Source organism: Pseudophryne corroboree, chromosome 4 (genome assembly GCF_028390025.1).
Source record: "Pseudophryne corroboree isolate aPseCor3 chromosome 4, aPseCor3.hap2, whole genome shotgun sequence".
NCBI classification, from domain to species: Eukaryota; Metazoa; Chordata; class Amphibia; order Anura; family Myobatrachidae; genus Pseudophryne; species Pseudophryne corroboree.
The window spans coordinates 873,782,711-873,801,421 of record NC_086447.1 but is presented as its reverse complement, the minus strand read 5'-3'; the positions used below and the strand labels follow the sequence as shown (position 1 = coordinate 873,801,421).

Here is an 18,711-nt window from a genome sequence, read left to right as displayed (position 1 = left end):
GTAAAGTGCATGTATGCATCTTGGGGACCTGTTTTTGGTTTATGCTGGGAAGAATTGCTCCGGTATCTCTCCATACTCACCGGCTGGGGGTCTTATCTTCAAAAGGTCTTTCCTTTTCTCCTATGTGGATCATGACACTAAGTAACATGGACTCGCTAATTTCATATGGTGTAATCTAAGTGTTGCCTGTCTCCTCTCCCCCCAGCACCAGGCTTATGAGTTTCAGTTTGGTGCAGCCTATGCTTGGATGATGTGCATCTTCACAGTGGTGATGACCTACAGTATAACATGTCCCATCATTGTTCCGTTCGGTGAGTGAACACAGGTTTCTTCTTTACTAAAATAAACATTTACAGACATTGTTTCATTTAGAGGTGAGTTTGACACCAAATTCTTCCTGCATTATTGTGACCGGCTCCTCACATCACATGCTTCCTGTTATACTCTGTGCTGCTGGGGACCCTGTTCCATCACTCTCATTCTAAAGTATGCCAAATCTAGTAGATTGCTCACTTCACTGCTCTGTGAAGTGAGCGGGAACCCCCCCCCCTCGCTCATCACACATCGCACTGAGTGGGGGGAGAGATGTGTGCTGAGCAGTCTGTGCTAGATTGCCCAGCACACATCTCCCCCGTGTGTACGGGGCTTAACACATCGCTCCTCTCCAGATTTACTCTGTGCTGCTGGGGACTCTTATACTTTTCCATAATTCTGTCTGTGGCTTCAGTGTCAGTGTGACGGGGAGTCTCATATCAGGACTGAAGATAAAATACAATAAAGGGGGTCAGACCATTTGCAAATGCAATCATATTAAACTGTATCAACTGGTGTTGGACTCAAGTCAATGATCCAATCTGTTGTCCAAGTCTCTTGTCCAATCCTGAGTCTTGCACAATAATTATCTAATGAGAAACACAATCCTGAGCTTCTCTACTACGTATATGTACTGTAGCAGTCCAATCTTAAACCTTACCCAGATCCTGTCTAATGAGCAATCCAGTTCCAAATATTAAGAAGTATAATTAACAGGGCAATCCTGAACCATTATTTGTCTATCTATATTAAGGTCCAATACTGGATCTTTTCCAGGGCCTGGCTTAATGAGCAGTCCAGTCTACTTCATTGCTCAGTCCCTAACAAATGAGCAGTCAAATATGCGTCAAACATTTCTTAGTGGAGCTTGTCTGTTGAGAAGTCCAATCCTGAATATTCCACTTTTTATGTGTAATGAACAGTCCATATCTAGTGAGCTGTCCAATCCGGAACCCTCTATTGTCCCTGTCAAATGAGCATTCCAAGCACAAGCCTTCTCTCTGATAAGGAGGCTATCCTCAATATTTCCATGGTCCTTGTCTAATTAGGAGCCTGTCCCAAACCTTCTCTGGTCCTTGTCTAATTAGGAGCCAGTCCTGGTCCTTCTCTGGTCCATTTAGGAGCCTGTCCCAAACCTTCTCTGGTCCTTGTCTAATTAGGAGCCAGTCCTGGTCCTTCTCTGGTCCATTTAGGAGCCTGTCCCGAACCTTCTCTGGTCCCTGTCTAATTAGGAGCCTGTTCCGAACCTTCTCTGGTCCCTGTCTAATTAGGAGCCTGTCCCGAACCTTCTCTGGTCCCTGTCTAATTAGGAGCCTGTCCGTATCTCATTAGGAGCCTGTCCTGAACCGTCTCTGGTCCCTATCTAATTAGGAGCCTGTCCAAAACCTTCTCTGGTCCCTGTCTAATTAGCAGCCTATCCATGTCTAATTAGGAGCCTGTCGCCAACCTTCTCTGGTCCTTGTCTAATTAGAAGCCAGATCCAAACCTTCCTGTCTAATTGGGAGCCAGATCCAAACCTTTCCCTCCTCTGTAATATCTGTAATGAATGTTGCAGTGTATAACCTTCCTGTCTATGAGTTGTCTCTAGTGTTAAACTTGATAATGTGTTAGCTGCTACTTGTTTACAGTGGAAAATGTTGTGTTTATTGCAGGTTGCCAGGGCATCTTTATTAGAGATTCACTGTTTAGACAGCAGGCAGGCTTCAGTAACAGACAGATCAGACATAGTACAGGACCAGGCAGATTACAGTGGTGGTGGTGGTGAGTGAGAGACAGCAGAGCTAGAGGAAACCAGTGTTCTCCTCTGCGGCCAGTTACATGTTCTATAATTACCGGTTAGTTATTCACTGACCCATGCTACTGCTCCTAGTACTCTATGGTCCTAAGAGGGCTTATCCATCAAGCAGGCCACGGTTTCTTGTACAGTATGGTTCTGCAAAGGACTTATCCATAAATGTGTCACTGTTAGTAGTACTGTATCATCCTAGGAGGACTCATCCACCAAACAGGCGACCATTATCAATACTGTATGGTCTAGAGAGGTCTTTTCCATTAACTTGTTAGTGTTACTAGTATTCCATGGTCTTAACAGATCTTATCTATGAAACAGGCCACTGTTAATATTGCTCTATATGGTTCTAGAGAATATATGGTTCTAGAGAATAATTTTCCATAAACACGTCACAGATACTAGTAGTCTATAGTTCTAGGAGGACTAGCCTTATACATGTCAAAATGGTCATAGGTGAATTTATCCACTAAACATGTCCCTATGATCAGCACTCTATGGTTCTGGAGAGGAATTATGTATAAACTTTTCACGGTTACTAGTAGTCTATCGTGCTAGAGGAAAACTTGCTCATTAAGAGTGTCCCTGTTTGTAGTAGTCTATGGTCCTAGGGATTGCTTACCCTTAAAGATATCAGTGTTCCTGATACTCTATGGTCCGAAGAGGTCTTCTATAAAACAAACCACTTTACTGCTCTGTTGGCATAGGAGAATTATCGATGGAAATGTCACTGACACTAGAAGGGGTTTTTTTGTTTTGTTTTTTTACTTTTTTTTTTATTTATTTTTAAAGCAATGTCAAAAATGATCTGTTGGTAAATGTGCTATTTAGACCCGGAAACACCACACTGACGTTAATCGACTTACATTGAACTTGAGTTAGTTTCCCCCCTAGTTCTCTATGCTCTTAGGGAGAATTTACTTATGAATCGTGTCACTACTTGTAGTACTATCTGTTGTCTTGGAGAATATTTTAAGTTATAGGTGTTTCCAACACAGGTCTCATGTACATGCTACTCAAGCACCTGGTGGATAGGTACAACCTATACTACGCCTACCTGCCAGCCAAATTGGACAAGAAGATCCACTCTGCAGCTGTGAGCCAGGTGGTGGCTGCCCCCATTCTCTGCCTCTTCTGGCTGCTTTTCTTCTCCACTGTGAGGATAGGTGAGTGGAGTGAAGTTCCTGTGCGGCGGTTAGAGAGGGTGGAAGACCATAAACCATTTATAATCAATCACCTGGTTACTCACAGGACATTATCATAGTAGCCTCTCTCCCTTACAATCTGGTACCCCCATCCCATAGATCGAGCAATGGCCTCTATTAGAACGTTACAGACTGTTGTACCCTGATCAGTCACAGTGTGTTATGGCTTTATTAGTGTTCTGCCTGTCTCAGCTGTGCCTCTCCTTCCCATAGGATTCCTGGCTCCCACCTCCATGTTCACCTTTGTGGTTCTGGTTATCACTATTGTTATCTGCTTGTCCCATGTCTGCTTTGGACACTTCAAATACCTTAGTGCTCACAACTACAGGGTAAGTTCATTGGTAGACGCTTATTGATTAGTTTTGGGTTTTTTTTCCTGCCTTTTATGGGTTGTGTTGTCCATGTGCAAACTATGGTCATCGTTCTGGTCATCCTCCTCACAATGCACCTCATTACTCCTCCTTATTCCCGTACTGCCATCTTTAATATTGTTGTTCTCTTCCCTCTGCTCACACTGCTGTCCCTCAGTCTACTCTCCACATTCTCCATAGATTACTGTACCTCCCAGTACTATTCTCATATTATTGCGCCTTGCAGTCTTATTCCTCTCATAGTACTGTGTCTTGCAGTCCTATTCCTCTCTCACTAGTGACCTGCACAGTCTATTCTCCATAAAATACTGTGCGTACAAGTCCTCTTCTCATTCCGGTCATACTACCATCCCTTCCTCCACTTTCCTCTCGCACTACTGACCCGCACAATTCTACTCTCTACATTCTCTTTGTACTACTATGCCTCTAAGTCCAGTTCTCCTTATTTCCCTCATATTACTGTCCTATCCTCCTTATTCCCCCTTGTATGTCTGTCCCTCACAATCCTATTCATTCCTTACAGTCCTGTTCTCCTCATTCCCCTCATATCACTGTCCCTCACAGTCCTATTCTCGACATATTACTGTCCATCACAGTCCTATCCCTCTCCTATTACGGTCATGCGTAGTCCTATTCTCATTCCCCCCTATTATTGTCCCTTACAGTCCTTTTCTCCTCATTCCCCTCATTTACTGTCAATCACAGTCCTATTCTCCTCATATCACTGTCCATCACAGTCCTTTTTCTCCTGTTTCCTCTAATATTACCACCCGTTACAATCCTATTCTCCTCATTCCGCTCATATTACTGTTCCGCATAGTCCTATTGTGTTTACCATCTTATTCCTGTCCCTTACAGTCATGTTCCTTGTTCCCCCTCATATTACCGTCATGTTCTCCTCATTTCCTTCGTATTACTGTCCCTTACAGTCATGTTCCTCATTCCCCTCATATTACCATCATGTTCTCCTCATTCCCCTCATATTCCTGTCATTTATAGTCATGTTCCTCATTCCCCTCATATTGCCGTCATGTTCTCCTCATTCCCCTCATATTACTGTCCCTTACAGTCATGTTCCTCATTCCCCTCATATTACCATCATGTTCTCCTCATTACCCTCATATTACTGTCCCTTACAGTCATGTTCCTCATTCCCCTCATATTACCATCATGTTCTCCTCATTCCCCTCATATTCCTGGGGCAGATGCATTAACCTGGAGAAGGCATAAGGAAGTGATAAACCAGTGATAAGCGCAAGGTGATAAAGGCACCAGCCAATCAGCTCCAATATGTAAATTAACAGGTAGGATCTGATTGGCTGGTGCCTTTATCACCTTGCGCTTATCACTGGTTTATCACTTCCTTATGCCTTCTCCAGGTTAATACATCTGCCCCCCTGTCCCTTACAGTCATGTTCCGTTTCCCCTCAGATTACCATCATGTTTTCCTCATTCCCTTCGTATTACTGTCACTTACAGTCATGTTCTCCTCATTCCCCTCTTATTCCTCTTAGTCATGTTCCTCATTCCCTTCATATTACCATCATGTTCTTCTCTTTTCCCTCATATATTACTGTCCCTTACAGTCATGTCCCGCTTTCCCCTCATATTACCATCATGTTCTCCTCATTCCCCTCGTATTACTGTCCCTTACAGTCATGTTCCGCTTTCCCCTCATATTGCCATCCCTTAACGTCCTATTGTCATATTTTTGCTCTTCACGGTTCTAGTCTCATTTCTTCTCACTCTACCATAACTGCCAGCGATCCTCTTTTTTTTTCCTTTTTGTTTGAAGAATGAGACATTTTGCAATTAGGTCTTCTATTCTTGTTGTCAGATTGATCACACAGAGGTCATCGTCAATGCTGTAGATGGGACGCAGAATGGTCGCCCACCGTCTAACGCATCCCAGAAGTCAGCGGTGAGTCCAACGTCCATATTATGTTACTGCTTATCCATGAGAAGTAACAGAACCAGGAACAAGTATAGGGTGGTCGTATCTATCAGTAATAACTTACAACTGTGCCACTATCTCCCTCTAGAAATACATTGCATTGGTTCTCCAAGACTCTCCAGTAGACAGCGAGCGGGCGGGAGACAGTGAGGACACAGAGGAGCCTGGATCCCAGGATGAGGAGATGATAAATGCTGACAATACGCAGGATGCAGAGTTCCAGTCGTGTGAGGACAGTCTCATTGAGAATGAGATCCACCAGTGACGAGGGCATCCGTGGCTCCGTGGGGGAAGGGGAGACAAAACTGGTTCTGCACATACAACACTTGATCTTCTCTGACTTGCACCGGGGCTCCTGCCCTCTGGATTATGAGGCAATAAGGCACCTGTCTCCCTGTATTCTAGAAAGGGGATGGTGATAGCTGGTCCCAGTGTGTGCAGATAGACTGCCCGTCTGCTGCTCTCTGTACAGTATACAGACATTGAATTTATGTTTGCACAGAAACTGCCTGCTGTCTATATGTTCCGTGTTAGGTGACCCCATGCACTCCTGCTGTCCGCTCTGTTTTTTTGTGATATAGCTGATGTGGAAAACTACTGCTGCTCTGGGAGGCTGGCACTGCAAATGTGTGCAAGGGAGGCTGGTATTGCACACGTCCACGAGGAAGACTGGCATTGCGCATATTTGTGAGGGCGGCTGACGCTGCATGTGTGTAAGGGAACTGTGAGTGCATGTGGAAGGCTGGCACTTCACATACGACAGATATATGAAGCTTTAGCAGTGTAATGTCCGGTTTAAATGTGGACCTACAGTAGACTGAAAATATGCAGTTTTTACTGGTGCAGTGTGTACGTGTCATGGTACAGTAAGGGCCAGTGGAGGATGGTGCAGTGTGTACATGTTGTGGTACAGTAAGGGCCAGTAGAAGGAGAATGGTGTCATGTGTACATGTCATGATGGTGCAGTGTGTACATGTCATGGGCCTGTGGGCAAGGATGGTGCAGTGTGGACATGTCATCATACAGTAATGGCCAGTGGCGGAGGATGGTGCAGTGTGTACATGACATGGTACAGTAAGGGCCAGTGTGGGAGGATAGTGTCATGTGTACATGTTACAGTGTATTAGGGGTGGGTCTGTTGGGAAGGAGGGTGCAATGTGCACATGTCACAGGACAGTAGGGGAATGTGAGGGTGCATGGTGTATTGTGTACATGTCACACAGCAGACGGGTTCTGTGGGAGAGGATGGTGCAGTGTGTACATGTCACAGGACAGTAACAGCCTGTGTGGAAGTATGGTGTATGTGTCACATTGCAGTAAGGGGGTCTTTGTAGGAGGATGGTGCAGTGTGTACATGTCACAGGACAGTAACAGCCTGTGTGGAAGTATGGTGTATGTGTCACATTGCAGTAAGGGGGTCTTTGTAGGAGGATGGTGCAGTGTGTTTGTGTCCCGGTCCAGTGCTGTATGAAGGAGTGTACACTTGTTTGTGCATTAGTTTGGCTGCGGAGTGTGTGTTACCAGTAGGATGTGTGAGCTGAGTGTGCAGCTGGTCCTGCCTCAGTATTTGTTCCACTATACCCCCATACTTAATGCTATGCCAGCCTCCACGGAAGAAAAGAGCCCCCCACCCCTTCCCAGATGGAGAACTTCAAATGCCACACTGCACATAACCTAGAACTGGAACTGCTCTCACCAGGAACGCACTTGTCCTTTTGGGAATCACGTCATCTATCCCCCAGAATCCTGCTGTGGGAGATTGCACCTTGGGGCGTATCTGGAAGCGCTCTGCCTGTCTTCTGCTTTTCCCCCTGGATTTGGGGTATAACTTTGATAAATTCTGCAGATTATGCTACAAGGACGTAAGAGGAGGGTCTTGCGCACTTGCTGTGTACTGAGCTTTGCCAGACGTTTCTGAGGCGGAGCCAGGACTTATATAGCTCATAGTTAATATATTTGTCACTCGAACATGGCGCATTCCCGGGCTCATCCTCTCCAGCCACTTTGTCATCTGTCATTCCGACACTAAATCATTTCACTACGGCCAACCCTGTTGTATGTAACTGAAACCTGCCCTGCTGTGTGTGACGCAGCCTTACCTGCTGTATTCCTACACTAATGTGTATGTGTATTATGGTGAGGTTCTGCACTGTTATTAAATATCCCATTGGTTTCTTTTTGTTAGGATTGCTGATTTCTTCTTTTTAATGTTTCAGATATTTCCTGCGAGACTGATGTTATATTTTATAGTGTATTCTATGGTGTCCAGGCTACTGTATGTGGGTTACCTATAGTGTATATTTTGCACTGTACATTAGGTTTATATAGGCACGCTCTACATTACGTATTAAGGCGTTATAAATAAGCGACACCATCCTGGTAAGCCTCATTAGATGGCTTGTGTACTTTCCCCACATACCTACCATTCTAAGTGGGAGGTGTATCAAACAGTGAAAAGGGTGAAGGGGTGGGCCTCTGGGGTATTGCCCAAATTGTCCAAATCTGATTCCAGGAGAGGAAAGCTAGAAACACTTTGGTCGTTAAATTATCGAACGATATATCGCGCACGGATCGGCAGGTTAGTACACCTGATAGTTCTGGAAATGATGGCATTCACAGAGATCTCCAATTGGCAGGACAGCTGATGCCGATATGAAGGATCTATCTGTGCATCCACGTGTGTACGGCCGACCATCTATACACTGGCTGCAGGGACTGCCAACATCACGGGGGCCTGTACACTGGCTGCAGGGACCGCCGACATCACAGCGGCCTGTAGTGTTCACTCTAGGATTTTTTTTTTAGTGCAGGGTGCTGATCACGGGGAGGGCACATTTTTTATTCGGGAGGGCACATTTTTTATTCGGGTGGCACATTTTTAAGTTAGAAGGGCAAAATTAGGTACATACTATAATGCTTGGCGCAGCAAAAATTTAGGGACATTGTTTCGTGGGGAAGGGCGTGGCCACATAATAGTGGCAATTCACATTACACCACACAGTAGTGCACCTAATACACATTGCACCAGGTAGAACCTCCTATGTAGAGAACGTTATACATATTGCGCCAGATAGAGCACGTTAGACACATTGCACCAGGGAGAGAGCACTGAGGCACATTGCACTAGGGAGAGAGCACTGGGAGGGAGGGGAGGACGGGCAGATGCAGAGCAGCACTCACCGTTGCGGAGGAGGGTGCTGTGTCGGGTCAGCGGGTCCAGTCTCTTGATGCTGACGGCGGAGCCCAGGTCGCAGTGGTGAGGGGGAATGGCCGCGCAGCGCCGTGGTGAGGGGGAATTTCAAACCATGCCGGAGGACTGGTAGGCAGGAGATGCCGCAGGCTCTGATTGGCTGCTCCTCCCCGCTGCACGCTGACCCTGTCTCCACCTTCAACTGAGAGCTATCAGTGCGGCGGGGGGAGAAGTGACAGCGCTGGTGCGGGGAGAAGGCAGTCCTTTGGTGATTAGCAGGGTGGACACAAACGGGCAGGGTGCTTTCTGTCACTTGGAAAAGGGGCAGGGCGCAGCGCCCTACGAAAGAAGCTTAGAGTGAACAGTAGGCTTGTACACTGGTTGCAGGGACCGCTGACATCACAGCGGCCTGTACACTGGTTGCAGGGACCGCTGACATCACAGCGGCCTGTACACTGGCTGCAGGGACCGCTGACATCACAGCGGCCTGTACACTGGCTGCAGGGACCGCTGACATCACAGCGGCCTGTAAACTGGCTGCAGGGACCGCCGACATCACAGTTGGCCTTTAGACTGGTTGCAACGCCTACTGACGTCACAGCGGGGCGGGCAAATTTAAATTCCCGCCCAGTTGTGACGTCTAGCCCTACATATCGAGCAGCTGATTGGTACATGTGTATTACTTACCTAATCACCCACTCTGACGTGACAGCGGATAGATCTTTTACATGTGTACCCAGCTTTAGTTTATTGTATCTCATTATCTGCAGCCAGAACACACTGGATATGCTCTATCTCATCTGACTATTGGAGGCCAGATCTATGAAATAATTGTATAAGGCTGTCCCATCTTCAGAGTGGGAGCCCCTTAGGCTCCCACTGCGGGCAAGGGAGACGGGGCAAACCTGGAAGAAGAGGACTGGCCGTTGTGGTAAGTATGGGAGCAGGGCAGGTGGGCGGGACAGAGCAACAGGTGGGGTCAGAGCTGCGACGGGAGATTGTGAACCCACAATCAATATATAGTGGGGGCAGGGTCACAATGATGTTTGTCACTCCTACGGCTTTGAAAAGTGCAGCATAGTAAATTTACTCCAAGTGTGTAAATTAATGCTTTTTCCATATCACCCTGATCAATGGCGAGTCTCGCCTGACCTTAGAAGCACTGAAGGGTGAGGTTTAGTACTCGGCAGGGGAATACCTTGAACTGTAGAATTTTTACTTTTTCGCACTGCAACCAGCAGGTGTCGCCCTTCTCTATGGCTTGTCGCATTCAGTCTTCTGCCTGTTTACTTTATTAACTGCTGCTCATCTAGACCTTTGTAGGGGTGTCCGATCCCGACATTCGGCATACTGAAGACCACCCCTTTGTAGAGGCACACAGTCTTGTCCATGATATTGCCTAATCTTTTCCTAGTCTTAAAAGAGAGAGAGAAAAAATGGTGGACCGAATTAAGGGCCACAAAGGCCCAGGACTGAATATGATCAATTGTGAGAAGCGGAGGCGGTGTGAATAGTGTCGTGTGGGCGTGTGCACCCCCTACACTATCAGCCCTAGTGTCTCCATAAATTAAACTTGCATACCTTCAGGGTGTCCCCTGGAAGAGTGGGTGACACTCCCGCATTCCACCCACTTCTTTCTTGATTTGTCCTTTATGAGTGTTTGATACATCTCTCTGTAATGCTTGCTCCAGTGTAAAGGCCTGTACACACTGGTCGATATATCGGCCGTTCTCTTGAATGGCCGATATATCGCGGGACCGTCGGCCAGTGTGTACGGCCGATGTGTCTGTGAACTCCGTCATTCACAGAAGTATCGCGTCGGCCGCGCAGCACAGCCGACAGCCAATATATCTACCAATATATTGGCGCGTCGCTGTGTGTGTACGGGGCGGTCGGCCGACCGCCCGTACACATGCTGCTGCGGCCGGCGGTGATTGACAGCTGAACTGGGCGGGTGTGTGTACACGCCCGCCCAGTTCATGACGTCAGTCCCCGACGGATCGGGCAGTGTGTATGCTTAACACACTGCCCGATCCGTCCATAGATATATCTGCAGATCAATTGATCTGCAGATATATCTGTTAGTGTGTACCCACCTTAAGTGTACATTACAGGTGTTGTGTTGATCAATGCTTAGATCCAATATAAATATACATACAAGACAACAGGCGGCACTCAGAGGACTCTGTAAACGTGAAGGATCCCAACAGGGTGTGAACGTATTCCCTTCCTCAGGACAAACCTGTGTAGTCCCACCACAGCTGGAGTGCCCGGGGCGCATACCCTTGGTCTGGATGATGTAAGTAGTCAGGAAACAATTCTTTCCTGTAGTCATCTGTGTTAAACTATTTAATTCATGAGAAGGCTGTTTTAAAGGGATGTAGTTAATATGTCGGCACTCACCATCCCTACGGTTACAATCCTGACAATGGGATCCCAACGTCTTGAAGGGTTACTGGTCCCGTTCCCCGCTGACAGGAAACTGAGCTCCTGAGCGAACTATTCACAAGCCCCACCACGGCGGGCATACATTCCCGCAGCACACCGCCACCCTTAACAGCCAGAATAATGGAGTGGTGAGTACTAAGCCGGCGTCCCAGTTAGTGGTGCGCCGGCCATTACGGCGGCATGAGGGTATGGAGACGCACGGCTTCTAACTGGAGCGGAATGCATCTCCAGACATCGTGCACAGCTGCGTCTCAGTACACTGTACACGGTACCCACACTGGCAAAAACAGCCTTAAAACTGTTTTCTCATACATCCTAGAGGATGCTGGAGACGACATCAAGACCATGGGTATAGACGGGATCCGCAGGAGACATGGGCACTCTAAAGACTTTTCATTGGGTGTGAACTGGCTCCTCCCTCTATGCCCCTCCTCCAGACCTCAGTTTTAGAAATGTGCCCAGGTCGACTGGATGCACTCTGAGAAGCTCTACTGAGTTTCTCTGAAAAGACTTATGTTAGGTTTTTTATTTTCAGGGAGAACTGCTGGCAACAGTCTCCCTGCTTCGTGGGACTAAGGGGGGCAGAAGCAGAACCAACTTCCTCAGAGTTTCATGGCTCTGCTTCTGGATGACAGGACACCATTAGCTCCTGACGGGAACTGAACGCTAGCCGTGTCTAGATGCTCACTCCCACAGCATGCTGTCACCCCCCTCACAGAGCCAAAAGTCAGAAGACGTGAGTATGAGAAGAATGATCTTCAATCAAGTAAGTGACGGCTGAGGTGCGGCGCGGCTGGCGGGAGCGCAGTGCGCCGTTGCTGCCCACACACACAGGCACTGCAGGGCGCGGGGGAGGGGGGGTGCCCTGGGCAGCAAGAAAAATACCTCAAACTGGCTAAAAGGGGGCATAAGATGCCGCTGGCACAACCCTACCCCCGCCAGTATAAATAATAAGTCAATATATTGAGTGTAAGGACGCGCCATTGTGGGGGCGGAGCTTCTTCCTCAGGCAGCCAGAACACTACTCAGCGCCATTTTCTCTCCTCAGGCTGCAGAGAACACGCTGGTCCTCTCCTCCACTTCTGACAAGTACAGGGGGGGCACAAAGCGATTGTGGTGCATTTGATAATGTATATTACTATTTAAAAGCGCTTTTGGGCTGTGGACACACTGTGTTCACAGGCAATACTGGCGCTGGGTTTGTGGACTGGCTGCTCCTATCCTGTGTCCCTCTGACAGATTTTACTGTGGGTCTGTCCCCAAAATAAGTCCCAGTGTGTCTGTGAGTGTGGTGTACACGTGTGAGGCATGTCTGAGGCAGGGAGTTCCTCCCCGGAGGAAGCCATTTTAGGGACACAGAGTTGTAATGTGGTGGCGCTACCGGCACACCAAGAGCCTGCATGGGTGAAAGAGCTACGTGACCGTATGCATCTGATTAACCGTAGATTAGATAAGTCTGAATCTAAGGCTGCATGCTGGAGAAAATCTGTGGAAGATGTAATTTTTCAGGATGCTGTTATTCCTTATGCAGGCGGCCCCTCTGGGTCACATAAGAGACTATTTACAAATGTTGTAAACACTGATACCAACACGGATTCTGATTCTTGTGTCGACGATAGTGAGTCCAGAGACATAGATCATAAATTGGCAAAAAGTATACAATATGATTGTGGCTATAAGGGACATGTTGGAGGTTACAGAAAGCACTCCTGTACCTCAGGAGAAAGCTTATTTATGTAAGGAAAAGAAATCCAAAGTCACATTCCCTCCTTCACACAAACTAAATGCTCTGTTTGAAGGGATGTGGGTGAATCCTGATAAAAAAAATTTGTATTCCCAAAAGGATTCACATAGCTTATCCTTTCCCGGTTGAGGGTGAGTCGCGCTATTGAAAAATGGTCAGAAAGCGTGTCATCAAAAATTGACACGATTGATAAAGATGAGATACTCCTTTAAGTTAGGGAATATCAAGGGCGCTGCCGCCTACATGCTGTAAGCAATGAAGGATATTGGACTCTTGAGTTCACAAGCCGCTACCATGGCAGTATCGGCTAGGTGGGCGTTGTGGATTCGCCAGTGGAATGTGGATACAGATTCCAAAAGAAATATGGAGGCTCTCCCATATAAAGGTGATGCCTTATTTGGCGATGGCCTGGATGCGTTAGTCTCGCCGGCTACCGCAGGTAAGTTGACATTTTTGCCCTCTGCGCCTGCACCGGCAAAAAAGACCTATCACCCACAAATGCAGTCCTTTCGGCCCAATAAATACAAAAAGGCGAGAGGTTCCCCCTTCTTTGCAGGTAGGGGAAGGGGAAAGAAGCCCACACCGGCTCCAGGTTCCCAAGAGCAGAAGTCTACCCCTAATTCTGCCAAATCCCCAGCATGACACTGGAACTCCCTTGCGGGAGGCCGCTCGGGTGGGGGCACGTCTCAGACTCTTCAGCCAGGATTGGATTCTGTCTGGCCTGGATCCATGGGTGTTGCAAATAGTATCCCAGGGATACAAACTAGAGTTTCAAGACATTCCCCCATGCCCATTATTCAAATCGACCTTGCCAGCTTCTCCACCAGAGAGAGAAGCAGTAACAGCGGCAATCCAAAAATTATGTCAAGACCAGTTTATAGTCCTGGTACCGTTGTCACAACAAGGGCGGGGTTTTTTATTCAAGCCTCTTTGTTGTTCCAAAGCCGGACGGCTCGGTCAGACAGATCCTAAATCTAAAGGATCTGAATTTCTTCCTGAAGAGGTTCAAGTTCAAGATGGAATCACTTCGGGCGGTGATTGCCAGTCTGGAGGAGGGGGACTACTTGGTGTCGGTGGACATAAAGGATGCTTACCTGCATGTTCCCATTTATCCTCCTCACCAGGCTTATCCGAGATTCGCGATTCAGGATTGCCATTACCAATTCCAGACGTCACCTTTCGGTCTCTCCACGGTGCCGAGGGTATTCACCAAGGTGATGGCGGAGATGATGGTCCTCCTTCGTCAGAAAGGAGTCAATATAATCCCTCATCTGGACGACCTCCTGATAAAGGCGAGATCCAGGGAGCAGTTATTACACAACATATCCCTCTCCCTGTCAATACTCCAACAACACGGGTGGATCATAAATTACCCAAAGTCACAGTTGGAACAGACGACAGGGTGGTCTTTCATCGGGATGATTCTGGACACAGAAGTTCAGAGAGTATTTCTTCCACTGGAAAAGGCTCTGGAAATCCATAAAGTGGTAAAACAGATATTGAAACCATCAAGTGTGTTGATCCATCAGTGCATTCGGTTGTTGGGGAAGATGGTGGCGGCCTACGAGGCCATACAGTTTGGCAGGTTCCATGCCAGAGTATTCCAGTGGGACCTGTTGGACAAGTGGTCGGGGTCACACCTACACATGCACAGAAATATAATCCTGTCGTCAAAAACCAGGATTTCGCTCCTGTGGTGGTTGCACAGTTCTCACCTGCTAGAGGGAAGGGGTGGTCTTCAGTATGCCGACTGACAGGATCCCGGCGCCGGGATCCCGACAGCCGGCATACCGACACTTATTCTCCCTCGTGGGGGTCCACGGCCCCCCTGGAGGGAGAACAAAATAGTGTGGTGCGGCGAACGCAGCGAGCCCGCAAGGGGCTCATTTGCGCTCGCCACACTGTCGGTAAGCCGGCGGTCGGGCTCCCGGCGCCGGTATGCTGGTCGCCGGGAGCCCGACCGCCGGCATATCGTAGTGAACCCGAGGGAAGCAGTCTCTCAGGGAGAAAACTTCCAGGGACGTTGGTCACAACAGGAAGCCTGCCTTCACATAAACGTTCTGGAGCTAAGAGCCATTTACAACGGCCTTCAACAAGCGGTACATCTTCTTCAAGAACGTCCCGTGCAGATCCAGGCGGACAATGTAACAGCAGTCGCGTACATAAACAGGCAGGGCGGAACGAAAAGCAGAGCGGCAATGGCAGAGGCGACAAAAATCCTCCGCTGGGCAGAAAAACATCTACAAGCTAAGTTGGCAATTTTCATTCCGGGAGTGGACAACTGGGAAGCAGACTTCCTCAGCAGACACGATCTCCATCCAGGAGAGTGGGGCCTCCACCAAGAAGTCTTCGCAGAGGTAACAAGTCTTTGGGGAGTTCCTCAAATAGACATGATGGCGTCTCGTCTCAGCAAGAAGCTTCAGAGATACTGTTCCAGGTCGAGAGACCCTCAAGCAGTAGCAGTGGATGCACTGGTGACCCAGTGGGTGTTTCCGTCAATGTATGTTTTCCCTCCACTTCCGCTGATCCCAAAAGTACTCAGGATAATAAGAAAGACAAGGGTTCGAGCAATCTTCATTGCCCCAGACTGGCCAAAGAGGGCTTGGTATCCAGATCTTCAGGAGTTGCTCATAGAAGATCCTCGGCCTCTTCCTCCTCGGGAGGACCTGCTGCAGCAGGGGCCGTGTGTGTACCAAGACTTACCGCGGCTACATTTGACAGCATGGTTGTTGAGCGCCATATCCTAGCCAGGAAGGGTATTCCTAAGGAGGTCATCCCCACCCTTATCCAGGCCAGAAAGGGAGTAACGTCAAAACATTACCACCGTATTTGGAGAAAATATGTGTCTTGGTGTGAATCCAAGAAGGCTCCTACGGAAGAGTTTCACTTAGGACGTTTTCTCCATTTTTTGCAGGATGGGGGGGGGGGGACACACAGCATTACAACTTTGCCGAGCAGCTGCTTGGTCAGGGTCAAACACATTTGCAAAGTTCTACAAGTTTGACACCTTGGCCGATGAGGTCCTAAGGTTTGGTCAATCGGTGCTGCAGGGTCATCCGCACTCTCCCGCCCGTACTGGAGCTTTGGTATAGACCCCATGGTCTTGATGTCGTCCCCAGCATCCTCTAGGACGTATGAGAAAATAGGATTTTGATAACCTACCGGTAAATCCTTTTCTCCTAGTCCGTAGAGGATGCTGGGCGCCCATCCCAGTGCGTACTTTACCTGCAGTTTAGTTATTACAGTTACACAAGTTGTGTTATCTTGGTTTCAGCATGTTGCTGCAATTAGTTCATGCCTGTTGGCATGTGTTATGTTGAATGCCATGTGTGCGGCATGGTTGAGGGTGTGAGTTGGTAGATATCTCACCACTAGTTAAGTAATTCCTTTCCTCAAATGTCAGTCTCCCTGGGCACAGTTCCTTTAACTGAAGTCTGGAGGAGGGGCATAGAGGGAGGAGCCAGTTCACACCCAATGAAAAGTCTTTAGAGTGCCCATGGCTCCTGTGGATCCCGTCTATACCCCATGGTCTTGATGTCGTCCCCAGCATCCTCTACGGACTAGGAGAAAAGGATTTACCGGTAGGTTATCAAAATCCTATTTTCTCTCCATTTTAACCACAAGATTACCTCAGCCAGTATAAAAAAGGGGGAAAACCGCGTGCCATTGAGGGGGCGGGGCCTTCACTATGAGCGGATCCAGCAGCTCACCAGCACCATTTTCCCTCTGCAGTGGACACAGACGCTGACAGGACAGGGATGCGCAGCTCCTCCAGTGTGACTCCAGTTTACCTCAGCGGTACCAGGGGTTCATAGCAGGGGTGGGGCGATTATTAGTGTACTAAGTCCCCTATCAAGGTACTTAGTCTACGACCTGGCTAAGCTTGGCATTAGTGATAAGGGTGCGTGGGGGCTGGCTCTAAATAACTCTGTCTCCCTGAAGGGTTCTTTGTGGGTTAATTGTGCTTAACCTTTTCCTGTGTGTGTGTGCTGTCACATTTACATTATGTCAGGCAAAGAGTGTGTTTCTTGTACAGCGAAGTGTTCCTCTTCATCAGGGGGCTCACTACTGGGTACTCAGGGCAGTGCACCTTCCCAGAATAGCAGGGCTGAACCAGAGTGGGTTAATTCCATTAAAGGAATGATCTCCAATATTTCTACGAAATTATCCCGCAATGAGAAAGAGACGCAATACTTAAGACAGACTGTGGATGAGTTTATGAATAGAGACTCAGTCCCCAAACCAGCATCATAAACCCCTCCCATTTGTCCGCAAAAATGATCTCTGGCCCATAACCTGCAGTCTGACGCTGATGGGTCAGACATGGAGGAGGGTGAGGTAGATTTGGAGGGGGGGATGCTACTCTGTCACAGGGACTAGAGGCTCTTATTCCTGAGAAGGTGTCAGAGGAGTGTGAGGAATCTTCTTGTAATGTAAAAAAAGAAGTCCTCCACTTTTCCTGTGTCTAAGCAATTGAATACCCTGTTTGAAGACCCGTGGGTTAATCCTGATAAGAAATTTCAAATCCCTAAAAGGTTGCTCTCATCTTTTCCTTTTCCTCTGTAGGATAGGAAAATATAGGAAAATCCACAGATAGTGGACGCATCAGTCTCTAGGCTGTCACGAAAAATTGTAATGCCTGTTCCTGGTGCAGCCTCCCTACCAGACACGGCTGATCGTAAAATTGAGACTACACTCAAATAATTGTACACAGCTGCTGGGGTGGCCCAGAGACCCACTATTGCATGTGCGTGGATCACAAAAGCCATTGCTAAATGGTCCGGTAAACCTAATTGAAGGGTTAGATTCCTTGTCTAGGGGGGATGTTGTTCTACTCCAGCAGCATATACAGGACTCTGCGAACTTTATGGTGGAAGCCATAACCACTGCTATGGCAGTGTCAGCACGCAGGGGCTTGTGGCTACAGCAGTAGACTGCTGATGTGGATTCCAGGAAAGGCATAGAAGGCCTACCATTCACAGGAGAGGCTTTGTTTGGAGATGAACTAGGCAAATGGATCTCCAAAGCTACTGCGGGTAAGTCTACTTATCTTCCTTCCGCAGCTCCCCCAGCCAGGAAAGCTTATTCAGCTTCAAATTGACAGTCCTTTCGGACGGCCAAGTTTAAGGGCAAATCCAGAGGTGCTTCTACAGCCTCCTGAGGCACAAGAGGTAAACCACGCAAACCAGCAACTGCATGTGCTCAAGAACAGAGCTCAGGCTCTGCTTCGTCAAAGCCTTCAGCATGACGGTGGACTGCGATGCCTGGAAGGCTGCCAGGTGGGAGCCCGACTAAAAATTTTCAGTCACATCTGGTCAAGTTCGTGCCGGGATCCCTGGGTCATAGATATTATTTCCCAGGTCTACAGACTGGAGTTCCAAGAGCTCCCACCTCACAGATTCTTCAAATCAGGCTTACCAGTTTCACAAGAGGCAAGTATAACTTTACAGCATGCCATCCAAAAACTGGTACAAACTCAAGTCATTGTTCCAGTTCCACCTCATCTGCAAAACAAGGGGTACTATTCCAACTTGTTTGTAGTACCGAAAGCGGACGGTTCGGTACGGCCGATTCTGAACCTCAAGTCCTTGAACCCGTTCTTAAGAGAGTTCAAGATGGAGTCTCTGAGAGCGGTGATCTCGGGCCTGGAGGAAGGGGAATTCCTAGTGTCTCTGGATATCAAGGATGCATACCTTCA

General features: G+C 48.0%; 1 protein-coding gene across 4 annotated transcripts in view; it reads left to right on the top strand.

Moving 5' to 3' along the window:
- TMEM63B (transmembrane protein 63B) overlaps positions 1-7,810 on the top strand; it is a 128,320-nt gene extending 120,510 nt beyond the window's left edge. For all 4 annotated transcript variants that reach the window (XM_063918827.1, XM_063918828.1, XM_063918829.1 and 1 more), the window contains 5 exons: positions 206-311; positions 3,100-3,267; positions 3,520-3,635; positions 5,515-5,598; positions 5,720-7,810. In XM_063918827.1, coding sequence (XP_063774897.1) covers positions 206-311; positions 3,100-3,267; positions 3,520-3,635; positions 5,515-5,598; positions 5,720-5,896 — 651 coding nt within the window. In that variant the 3' untranslated portion in view covers positions 5,897-7,810. The remainder of the gene's footprint in view (positions 1-205; positions 312-3,099; positions 3,268-3,519; positions 3,636-5,514; positions 5,599-5,719) is intronic.
- The last annotated feature ends 10,901 nt before the right edge of the window (positions 7,811-18,711 follow it).